The following is a 13194-nucleotide window of genomic DNA, read 5'->3' on the forward strand; positions in this document are numbered from 1 at the left end:
ATAACCACTAATTTGGGTTATTTTTACCAAATATATGTAGTAGTATAAATTTTGGCCCAAATTTATGAAAAAAATTACTTATTTACAAAATTTTATAATAGAAACTAAAACAAAATGTCTGTTTCAAAATTTTCGCTCTTTTTTCACTTATTTCGCAAAAAATAAAAAACCCAGTGGTGATTAAATACTACCAAAAGAAAGCTCTATTTGTGTGAAAAAAATGATAAAAAATTTGATTGGGTACAGCGTTGCATGACTGAGTAATTATAATTCAAAGTGTGAGAGTGCTGAAAGCTGAAATTTGGTCTGGGCAGGAAGGGGGTGTAACTGCTCTGTATGGAAATGGTTAAGAAGCACTGCATGTCATACGTTTTTCACTGACATTCCATTACATATTTGTTATCAATTGTTATTGCAAGGCTGTTGTCACATTTATATATTTTTATTGGTGGATTTATTGCACATTATTTTATTGTATATCAAGTCACCATTGTCACATAATTTTTGGAGTATCACTCATACAGTTTTTTTTTTTCTACCCTTTATCAATATTCTTCACACAATTCAGAATAGTGCTCTGCCATTTCACATTATCTTAGATGTTGTCACCCATAACCATGCAGATAACCTTGAGGCACTTAGGGAAGAAACTCTAACATTACAGTCCCATTTAGAGGACTATGAGAACAGGGCTCCAATGCTCGAACCTCCGCATACGAGTTACTCCAGAAGCTATTATTGACTTGCAGTCCACAGTAACAGCCCTTTTTCAAGAGTTAGCACCTTCTATCCCCAATGAACATTTGGAAATGGACAGGGTACACAGGGCTCTGACACCCTGTCAGTCTAAGGGTCCCCCATGCAACATCAGTTACACTAAGTTACACTATTATCGCAATGAGGAACAGTTCCTCACCGCGGCACATGCCAAGGACCCTCTTGTCTTCCACAGAGATGTATAGTAACTAAGTAGAACTACTTCACTACTGTACTTAAGTACCGAAAGGCGGTATCTGTACTTTCCTAGAGTATAATTTTTTTCTCCTACTTCCACTTTTACTTCACTACATTTTTTCAATGATTTCAATACTTCTACTCCAATATTTTTTTTTTGTGCTGCATAGTTACTCGTTAAAATTATAAAAATTACCACTGCCAGAACAGTAGATGGCAGGTTTCATGAAGCTCAAAACGTGTGTATTATCAGCGCATATGAAAAGCTACTGTATGTATAAATACGTAAAAGTTGCATTTGAACTAATAAAAAACAATATGATGTTCAAATGCAGCTTTTGTTCAAACTTTTGACTTCTTCCTTTAATAACTACATAACACAGTACTTGTACTTTTACTTTCAGTACTTGAGTAGCATTTTTTTTTTCAAAACTACTGGTACTTTTACTTTCAGTAATTGAGTAGCAAAATTTCTTAAAAAACTACTTGCAATACTTAAGTACAAAAAATGTTGAATACTTTAGTACTTCTACTCAAGTCAGTTTTTGATCAAGCACTTCCACTTCAATTCAAGTCACTTTTTGATCGAGCACTTGTACTTTTACTCAAGTATGGGTTTCGAGTACTTTATACAACTCTGATCTTCCATGGCCACATATACAAGCTTTTTCAGGACCTCTCCTTGCTCACAGTTGCGAAGCAACAAGCCATGATACCTCAACTAAAAGTTCTGCCGTAACACCATATTATCTACAAATGGGGGTTTTCCTTTCTCGGTTTGATTTTCCTACAAGAATCACAATTATACCTGCAGATGGACAGAAGACCTACAAGCAGTCCTCCAAGAGCTTTTTCTCCTTCCACGGAGAATGCCATCTGAGAAATCAAATTGTCGTACGGCCTGCTGTTTTTTTGTGTTTATTGAACACAGAAATTCCGGACCTAGAGTCAACAACGATGCTGGATCCCAGAAGGGGGGTTGTTTTACTTTACCTACCACGGCACCATTAGACACTACAGGTCTTTTTTGATATGTACCTTATTCATTACCCTGATGTACATACTTCTTATGCTACTCAGTTTTGCCCAGTCTCTGATTTCACTTTTCAGTATTGTTAGTTACTCTGACCTATAGACCCTGTCCGCAGACCCAATTTTTAAGCACTCCATCCCCTCACCTGCCCTTTTTCACCTTCCTTCTTTCCTTCCCCCCTCTTCCCTTCTTCCTCCCACCCTTTGTACTTCCCCCTCCATTTCCCTTCCCCTTAACCCCTCCTACCTTACTTCCTCTCCTATTATCCCTACACTGTGGTTTGTACCTTTTTAGAATGATTATCTGTGCATGCTCTAGTCACTTAGGACTAATCTGAACATTGGCCACCAAGGTCCATCGGAACACACTTGGTTTCAAATTTCCTCTTCCCTCCTAGTGCTTCCCCTTGCATTCCTGCCCTCCCCTCCCCCCCACTTCTATCCCTCTTCTCTCCCCCCCCCCCCTTTCCCTCTTCAAGTATATCTTCCAATGTTCTATGTGGTCTTGGTCGCCTATGACCCACAATTGGTTTGTCCTTTTGAGTATCTCTCTCCCTTTTATGCTTCTATTAGATGCTAATATATTTAAAACCCTTGTCTTACCTCAGCTTTATAGCCCAGCCTGGGCCCTGGCCCACTTGCCTCACAGGTACATCCTCTTAACTGTATTACCCTTATAATTGTTAGACCAGACCCCTGGCAAGTGGCTTCTAGGCCTATGGCTGCGTTAAGTAGTAAGCACTGTTCTTTTGCTCTATTTCTAACTACTTTGTTTGTTGTATTTACTGCTCACGCAGGGGCATGACCTTGGTCCTCAGGGATGATCCTTTCTCCCTTCACCAACTCTCTTTCTCCCTACAACTCTTTAAATTCTCTGGTCTCTGAGCTCCAACTTACACTGGGCACCCAATAGTTAATGGGTTCTCTTCTACTTGCTTATGTTAGTTAGTGTTAATATTGTTATATCAGCGATTGTCAATGTGTCTCCCTCTGTGCCCATAACTATGATAGGCATCTTTCATGGACAATTTTTTGACCCTTGGACAGTCAGTATTTTTCTTGTCTTGGGGTCCCCATTTCATCTCCTTTTCCACCAGTTACGGCTGGTGGCTTGTCCTGTCATTCTTATTATCCTGCTCTATCCTTCCCTTCCGCTTTTCACCCACCCTTCCCCTTTCTAGTACCAGGCTAGAGATTTTTACAGTATTTGAGTGCATTGCAACTATTTCTTTCTACTCATTATGGGACCACTCAACATTCTAACTTTAGTGCCTCAATTCCTCTCATAAGTGCTCCAAGGCCTTCCACTCATTTGCCTCTGTCAAGGTCCACGTAGTATGCCTGCAGGAGACACACTTTACCCCCATACCACTCCTAAACATTTTGGTCCTCTTTACCCACAAGTTTTCACAGCCTCGAAGGACTCAAAAACCAAAAGAGTCCTTATTGCTTTTCATTGCCCAGTTCCCTTTACACTCCTGTCAGAGATTAAGGACCCAGGAGGCCACTACCTTATTGTAGCTCGACCCCCACGGGGGCTGCTGAATATGTTCACTTCCTCCGCACTCCCTGGACCGTGAAGTAACTCCGACCTGCTAGGCCAATGGTTCTTAACCTGGGTTCGATCGAACCCCAGGGGTTCAGTGAGTCAGTCTCGCGGCTTCGGCGGAGGCACACCCGACTCATATGAATCGTGATGACACGCACAGTGGTGGGATTCAGCCGGTTCGCACCGGTTCCACAGAACCAGTTACTAAATATTCGGAAGTTCGCAGAACCGCTTTGTGAGTTGTGACCATCTGTATATCATCCTCCTGATCCGCTGACCACTCTGCTGCTCTTTCTGTCCTCTGTCGGCGCTCTCTCTCTGCAGGGATGCAGCCGGATCCCACACACTGCACTGGTTGCAAGGCTAGAGCCGCTTAGCGTCTAGCAACCAGTGACGTCAACCCCTTTCTCCTCCAGGCCACCGCCTCACAGACAGTCCCTGACTCCCCATGTATTACAATTTGGCTCTAGTAGGAAAGGGTGGATCCACGGCGCAGAGCAGTGCGCCCCGAGCCCACCCATTGTGTGACAATAGCGAATGAAAATTCGCTATTGTCACACGGATCCTCCTCCTCCTCGGCCAATGGCATTGGCCGAGGAGGAGGCGGGAGGACTTGAGTAGATGCGGGGACTGAAGAGAAGAAGCCGGGGGGGGGGGGGGTTGGCAAGTTGGCACGCTGTTCACTCTGCATTGAAGGGGGCACGATGATCTCTGCATTGCAGGGGGCACGATGATCTCTGCATTGAAGGGGGCACGCAGCACACTGGTCTCTGCATTGAAAGAGGGCACGAATGATGATCTCTGCATTGAAGGGGGCACGCAGCACGCTGGTCTCTGCATTGAAAGGGGGCACGAATGATGATCTCTGCATTGAAGGGGGCATGCAGCACGCTGTTCTCTGCATTGAAAGGGGGCAAGAATGCTGATTTCTGCATTTAAGGGGGCACGAATGATGATCTCTGCATTGAAGGGGGCACAAATGATAACCTCTGCATTGAAGGGGGCACGCCACATGCTGGTCTCTGCATTGAAAGGGGGCATGCTGGTCTTTGCATTGAAAGGGGGTACACTGGTCTCTGCATTGAAAGGGGGCACGCTGGTCTCTGTGCATTGAAAGGGGGCACGCTTGTCACTGTGCATTGAAAGGGAGCACGCTGGTCACTGTGCATTGAAAGGGGGCACGCTGGTCTCTCTGCATTGAAAGGGGGCACGCTGGTCATTGCGCATTGAAAGGGGGGCACGCTGGTCACTGTGTATTGAATCGCCCATGGTGTTGTCTTGTGGTACGGAGGGCTGCATGCACACAGAGCACTTTATCTGAAGCACTTTTGGATGTTTTATTTACTGAAGCCTTCACTGGGAGCATGTTTGTTTTTGGATTTATGGACTTTTTTTTGTTTCATATATGGAAGTTATATGTGCATCCAGAGATTGAAATTTATCTTTAGAGCATTATTGCACTTTATCACTGTATCCACTATTTCACTGGGAGCCATTTGTATCATAGATTATGAATTGTGTATTTGGAAATATATTTTTTTCTTTAGAAGACTTATCATTGAGCAATTGTAGACACTATTACACTTTATTATTGGACTTACACTTGATAAATTTATAGGGTGGCGCAGCATTATTTTCCCCACAATTTACTCCAATCCTGCCACCTACGACCATTCCGAGCCAAAACTCTTCTGTCCCATGCCACTCTTTACCACCTCAAAGCTTCTCACCGGGAAGAACTGGATAAGCAGATAACCCTTGAAGAGGTCCTGGTAGTCATAGCATAGCATTAGGCTACAGTGCCACACTTATTAGCATTGGCGGCCGTCAGACTAGTGGTATTAAGTGTGGTTAAGTCTGTCTGAATGTCCTCACTGGCATATACCGGCAGGTAGCAGTGTGACCGCTTTATGGGGGGTGCCAGACTGGACACTGCCCTCTGGCTAAATTAGTCCCAAAAGACTGGCACTATACTAAAAGTGTAATGCAAACCACCGGGGACTCTTTCCGAGTGGGAGCCGGGAGAAGGCAGTTTTTTTTTTGTGCGGGCTCCTGCTAAGTGTTGCCCTAGGCCTGGGCGTTGTTGGTCTTGGCATACAGCACTGACCTAAATAATTATTTTTTATTTGAAATACCGTACATACATTTAAAAAAATGTATATTTTTGCCAGGATCCTTGCAATTTAAAATTATCCAAATTGGGGGGCGGAGCCGGCAGCCGGAGCGGATGGACGGAGCGGTGTGAGCCCTCTGCTCTAAACCTCGGGTCTTACATAGCAACACACAGCGGCATCTACAGCAGGGCTTTCTGGCCACAAAGCGCCTCACAGCACCCCGGACACCCGTGGAACATAATGGCATCGGTGGGGAAGAGAAAGGAGAGAGAGAAGCCGAAGAAATTGTCCGACTTCTTCACTCCAGCTCCGGGCCGCGCCAGGCAAGAAGGCACCGCCGCCAGACACCGCAGCAGGTCTCCTCGAGGCAAAGGGAGCATCCATCCATCCCCATCCGACCGGAACCAGGGTGAGTCGGCTGACTTTCAGCCTTTACAGTCATCCTCCCCTACTGCTAGCCCTGCAAAGCAAAGGATGTGGTTTTCAGGGGCTCAGGCTTCAGACTTTATGGACACTGTACATAGGGGGGAGATGGAGGAGAAGCTGGATGCTTTCCCCACCACAGGGCAGCCCATTACAGATAGCGCTATGAAGGACTTAATACAAACACTAAGAGGGGCCCTTCAAAAGGACATGGAGTCGTATATGAAAACTACTAATAGGAAACTGTCTGATATGGAGGAGAGAGTGGATTATGTGGAGACAAAAATGGATGAATTCACTGGGACCCACAATGAGCTGGTAGATGAGCACTTTGAGTTGGAAGAGGAGCTGAAGCAGCTGAAACTGAAAGTGGCAGATATTGAAGATAGGTCCAGCAGAAACAATATAAAATTCAGGGGGGTTTCTGAATCTGTGAAACCGGCAGAGCTCACTCCATATCTGCAGCAGCTGATGATTAAGACACTGCCAGACCTCACTACTGCGGATGTGATTATTGACAGGGCCCACAGACTACCTAAACCAGCACATATCCCAGATTCAGTACCAAGAGATGTGATAGCCAGGATTCACTTCTTCCATGTGAAGGACCAACTAATGAGATATTCCAGACAGAATGCCTCTCTACCTGACCCTTATGGGGGGATCGCGCTCTATGCTGACCTTTCACAAGCTACGTTGGCAGCCCGCCATAACCTGGTCCCTATCACTAAAATATTACGGAACCACAAGATCCTCTATAAGTGGGGATTTCCTGCAAAGCTGATGGTTTCTATAAATAACTTGTCACATGTGATCCAATCAATGGCTAAAGGTCTAGATCTCCTGTGCCAATGGGGGCTTCTCCCTAGAGAAGAAAACCTGCAATCTAGGGCCTCTGGTACCAGGGGCAGTTCTAGTGCAAGCAAGCAGACCTGAGGGTCGCAGACAGCTCTCCGAAAGTTGTTGAGAACAAGTCACTTGACTTTCAGTAGTTAACGTGTTGCTGTGCACGTGTTAGCTGGTGCCCTTGGACCCGGGCATGGCTCATGTTTCTTCACCCCAGTCTTGATTGCGAGATTTCTCCCATCCTGACAGTTCTGGACAGTTACAATATAAACGCTATGCTTACAGCAAAATACCAGCTATGTTGGCCAATGGTTATGGCCTGTTTTTGTTTCCAACCCCTGACCTACACCTGTTCTTTTTTCCCTGCCTTCCCTTTTCCTGCCACTGGAGGGAGCCGGAGCACCTCGGAAGGATGTCATGTCACTTAGGTTGATGTCTTTCAATGTCAGAGGCCTGAACCACCCAGCAAAAAGGAGAAATCTCTGGAAGACTGCATTGGAAACTGACTGTGATATCGTCTGCGTTCAAGAGACACACTTTTGTAAGGACCGAACCCCAAGCTGCTCTCATCCCAAGTTCCCGTACGTCTTTGTTTCCTGCGCATCAGCCAAACGTAATGGAACATTGATAGCGATTAGGGACACAATATCTTTCAAATTGCTTGAGGAACAACATGATGACATGAGTAGATATGTTCTACTGGTGGCGGAAATTAATGGGTCTCCCTATACCTTGCTGAACATATATGCACCCAACAAAAAAACAGTTAAATTTATCAAGAAAATGGTAAATATGGCAAATAGTGTTAAACAGGGATCTCTGATTATATGTGGGGACTTTAATGCTGTTATGTATTCTGATATTGATTGTTCTTCAGTGGGGCGGAGACGCAGGCAGAATATAGGTCCTTTCTGTTATGGTGAGGGCCTGTATGACCCCTGGAGATGTCTCCACACCACTGAACGAGACTACTCCTATTTTTCAGCAGTACATGCTAGGTACTCCAGGATAGATTTTTTTCTGATGGACAAGTTTACTCTCCAAAAAGTCTCCAATGCCCGTATCCATTCTATTACATGGTTGGACCATGCACCGATCACGTTAGACTTGGAAAAACGAACCAACACTGTTCATAGGCCACTGTGGAGAAACAACACGTATGTATTATCCCATCCGCAACACAGTGCAGACCTACACAAGAAGGTGACAGAATATTTTTAAATTAATGCTGGGGGCTCATGCTCTCCTGCCACAGTCTGGTGTGCTCACAAGGCTGTGGCAAGGGGTCTTCTCATACAACAGGCGGCAAGGGTAAGGAGGGATAAAGACCGACGCATACAGGGACTGCAAAATGACATTGCCGCTTTAGAGAGGCAACATAAATCGACGCAACTGGGGAATGACGAGATACATACGAAACTAACGGCCCTGAGGTTGGAACTTAGGAACATACTGACTGCAGAGTATGACTTTCACTATAAGAGGATGCGGCTGTCCTGGTATTCCCATAGTAATAAGGCGGGGAAGCTTTTGGCTTCCCAGCTGAAACAGTGACGCATAAAGGCCCGTATCCCGTATATTAGGCACCATCGGATGCACAATGTGGTCTCTAACCCCACAGATATTGCCGCAGTATTTAAGGACTACTATGAGTCTCTCTACAACCTCGCAGACTCTGACCCTAATTCGGTGCCCACTGGGGCAGCTATAAAGAAATTCCTAGACGCCCTCCACCTCCCGAGTCTGGACTCAGCACTTACTGAGTTGAACTCCCCTATAACACAGGACGAAATTCTTTCAGTGATTAAATCACTCCCTCTCCACAAATCGCCAGGGATAGATGGCTTCTCCGCCGAGTATTATAAAACATTCCCTCAAAGTTTGGCCCCTCACCTAGCTAAAGTTTTTAATGAAGCACTCTCTACGGGTTCCTTTCCTAAGGAAATGTTAGAAGCAGTGATAATCACTCTCCCCAAACCGGGGAAGTTGACAGACGCACCCCAAAACTTTAGGCCCATTTCACTCCTTAATGTGGATATTAAGATATATGCCAAGGTGATAGCTAACAGGTTGCTTCATGTTACCCCGACCCTCATAGGTCTGGACCAGGTGGGCTTTGTCAATGGAAGGCAGGCGCCTGACGGCACGAGAGGTATGATCGATCTGCTCTCACACTTGCAGATCCATCGGACGCCATCGGTGCTGTTGGCGCTTGACGCCGAAAAAGCGTTTGACAGGGTCCACTGGGGGTATTTGTCGGCTACTTTAGAGAAATTTGGGTTTGGGGGTGGTATCCTCTCGGCTATAATGGCTTTATACTCTGCTCCTTCGGCGAGGGTTTACACGGACGGCCTACTATCACAAAGCTTTACACTTTCCAATGGGGCGCGTCAGGGGTGCCCGCTCTCTCCTGTTTTGTTCTCACTGGCTATTGAACCGTTAGCGGAGGCCATTAGGGCGGACCCAGAAGTTGTAGGTATACAAATAGGATCCACTCAACACAAACTAGGACTGTTCGCGGACAAAATAATCCTTACCTTGACCAACCCTGCGACCTCCTTAGGGGCGGTTCAAACTGTCCTAGATGATTTCGGCAAGGTTTCCCTGTAAAAAGTGAATAAGACTAAATGCTCTGCTCTCCCTGTATGCATACCCAAAGGGCAATTGGCAGCTCTCAGGGGCTTATTTGCATGTGACTGGGACTACCCCTCTATCACCTATTTAGGGATACAGCTGACATATCCGACTGAAAACCTCTATAAGTGTAACTTCCCACCACTGTTGTCCCAAACAGAGGCGGAATTCCAAAAGATTAGAAAAGTCCATCTGTCCTGGCTAGGAAGAATAGCAGCTTACAAAATGCAAATTCTCCCCAAATTACTGTATTTTTTCAGAACTCTCCCCATTCCTAACCCCCAAATGTTCTTTGAAAAACTGGCTTCCAAACTCAGGCAGTTTATCTGGGACGGAAAGAGACCTAGGATAGCTATCTCCAAACTTTATGACTCTAAAACTATAGGTGGCGTGGGGTTACCGGATGCTCAAGCTTATTATTATGCAGCGCTTTTAAGCCACACGCAATTCTGGTTCTCAAGTCAGGAAGATAACTGGTGGAATCAAATTGAACGACAGGTGACTGTGGGCCATGACTTACCGGCTTTGGCAATGGCTGCATGCATTGCACACAACGTTAAGAGACCTCCATACCTGACTGTTATGGCCTCTATATCTGCGTGGCAGAGATTTTTCAGGACTGACTTTGGCGACTTGAGGGTAAAAAAGCTTTCCATCCCGTTAGCTGTCTATCCACACTTGATTCCGGGTCTTTCAATTGCGACAGCAGGGATTCAATTTTCAGGAACCTACTAACCAACAGCCCAGTGTATTGGAAGCATTCACTCTGCACCGTATACACTCATTGCGTAAAAGCACCCACCTCCCCAATCTTACTGTGCCTCTCCATATCTGGAAATTTCTTATAGGCTCCCAGGAAACTAAAACTAAGGGTATCTTGCTCTTCTACAAGCTGTTTCATCAGTGTTCGCTTGTGCGTAAAACCCAAACTATGCTAAAGTGGGAACAAGTTTTAGACAGGGAATATCACATAACTAGGTGGTCGGCCGCCATAAGAATTAATACCAAGGCCTCGGCCTGTGTTGACCATTGGGACAATGCCCAAAAAATACTACATAGGTACTACATGACCCCCTCTAGGCTGAACGTGATAGACTCTAGCATCTCATCTATGTGCTGGAGGGAGTGCCAAGGTAGGGGTAACCTGTACCATGTGCTATGGGACTGCCCGAAGATCCGCCCATTATGGAGACGGGTTTCCTCTCTACTATCACACATTTGTGAACGTCAGTGTACCCTGAACCCAGCTATGGCGCTCTTAAGTATAGGTGTGGATGAACTCCCTTTTCATAGTAGAATAATAGCGGCGCACATATTGTTTGCCACCTGAATAGCGATAGCTGCACTTTGGAAGTCCCCTATGATCCCTTGTATTTCTGATATCAAGAGGAGAGTACATTCTCAATGTGAAATGGAAAGGATGCTGGCGTATAAAGAAAAAAGGGCGGGTAGGTTCCATAAGAATTGGGACTTTTGGCTAAAGGCTTCTACTGACAAAGTTTAGTGTTGAGTACAAATAGTTAAGGAACCTCTGGTTCTCAGGACCTCTGACGCTAACTTAACTTAACGTGACTCTGAGCAATTTCAGGGCTTTTCCTCCAGTGGCAGGCACCCAGTTGTCCCTTCCTCTCCCTATCTCTATCCCCCCCTCCCTCCCCCCTCCCTTCCCTACCCCCCCTCCATACCCTCCCTTTTTTTTTACCCTCTATTCTTACCCTTGTCCAACCTAACCTAGTACCTAGGCCCATGACGGGCTCCAGGAGAACCCTATGGTAGACCAGCCTGCAGGCGATGGTTGTTCTTTTAGCTAAAGTTTTGACGAACTCAGCATAACCTAGTTGGGTTAAGGAGGCAGGTAGTGGCGCACTTGACTCCTCTAATAGCAGTACTAAGGGGTACTCGATCACAGTGTGTTCCCTTTGGGGGTGATGAGTATCTCTCTGCTGTCCATTCCAAGCCTAGTAGGTTATCCGAAAAGAATGAGTAGTTAGGATAGGTAGTGGTTATTAGTGTGTGGAGAAAGAACTACCTTTACAGTAGCTACGCAAGAAATGATAGGGTTCAACAATGTTTTTGTTATTTCAGCGACACTTGCTAGACTGTATCCGTATAACTTTTTCATGCAACTTGTTACGCTGTTAATGCACAGAAAAGTTTGATTTTTCTACTTGTACATGTCTACTTTACTTCAATAAAAAAAGTTTGGTTAAAAAAAAAAATTATCCAAATTATTTAAGGAATAGTGTTTTTAAAAATGAAAGGTTCTCTTGAAGTATTGTTACAGTAATTAATTACAGAGAAATGATGAATATAATTGATTTCTCCTTAGGAGATGTCTCCGGTGATGAAGATGAGCCGTACTGTACAGAGCAACCTGACTCCATAATGGTAGAAGAGGGGGAATCGGTGATCATCCCTTGTAACTTCTCCTATCCTAATTATTATAAACCAGCAGAGGTGAGAGTGTACTGGAGACAAGCAACAGGAGGTAGATGTGGAAGAAATGAATTTATTTATAATCACACTGAGAAGAACACACTTGCAGCCTATACAGGACGGATCAGCATGGAGGGAAACCCGGAGCTGGAGAGAACAGCAACAATCAGAATCAAGGAACTGAGGGAAAAGGATGGACCCATGTTCTGCTGCAGGATCTCACTTTACTATAATGGGAAACCAAAGGAAGAGTGGCAGAACAACCATGGGACCTATATAAGGTTCAAAGGTAAAATGTGTAAAATAAGTAGATTTCTTATGTCACCCAAGGAACATATCTCCCTTCTCTCTGTGTCACCCTGCAAGAGGAGGACAGACTCATAGCTCCCTTCTGTCTGTATCACCCTGCAGGAGGAGGACAGACTCATAGCCCCTTCTGTCTGTATCACCCTGCAGGAGGAGAACAGACTCATAGCTCTCTTCTGTCTGTATCACCCTGCAGGAGGAGGACAGACTCATAGCCCCCTTCTGTCTGTATCACCCTGCAGGAGGAGAACAGACTCATAACCCCTTCTGTCTGTATCACCCTGCAGGAGGAGGACAGACTCATAGCTCCCTTCTGTCTGTATCACCCTGCAGGAGGACAGACTCAAAACCCCACTTCTGTCTGTATCACCCTGCAGGAGGAGGACAGACTCATAGACCCTTCTGTCTGTATCACTCTGCAGGAGGAGGACAGACTCATAGCTCCCTTCTGTCTGTATCACCCTGCAGGAGGAGGACAGACTCATAGCCCCCTTCTGTATCACCCTGCAGGAGGAGAACAGACTCATAGCTCCCTTCTGTCTGTATCACCCTGCAGGAGGAGGACAGACTCATAGCCCCCTTCTGTCTGTATCACCCTGCAGGAGGAGAACAGACTCATAACCCCTTCTGTCTGTATCACCCTGCAGGAGGAGGACAGACTCATAGCTCCCTTCTGTCTGTATCACCCTGCAGGAGGAGGACAGACTCATAGCTCCCTTCTGTCTGTGTCACCCTGCAGGAGGAGGACAGACTCATAGCCCCCTTCTGTCTGTATCACCCTGCAGGAGGATAACAGACTCATAGCCCCCTTCTGTCTGTATCACCCTGCAGGAGGAGGACTTTTTCAGCCCATCTTTATTTAGCCTGAAGAAGGTGGAAGTAGGGTGGTGGATATAACAC

At 45.7% G+C, this 13194-nt stretch overlaps 1 protein-coding gene across 1 annotated transcript in view; it reads left to right on the plus strand.

The window, feature by feature from the left end:
• LOC309552861 (uncharacterized protein) overlaps positions 1-13194 on the plus strand; it is a gene marked incomplete at its 3' end in the record, with an annotated part of 214407 nt that overhangs the window by 24678 nt on the left and 176535 nt on the right. Inside the window, exon 2 of the mRNA XM_082253772.1 lies at positions 11882-12277. Coding sequence (XP_082109898.1) covers positions 11882-12277 — 396 coding nt within the window. The remainder of the gene's footprint in view (positions 1-11881; positions 12278-13194) is intronic.

This window comes from Pelophylax lessonae (genome assembly GCF_965119305.1).
Source record: "Pelophylax lessonae genome assembly, chromosome: 4".
NCBI lineage: Eukaryota > Metazoa > Chordata > Amphibia > Anura > Ranidae > Pelophylax > Pelophylax lessonae.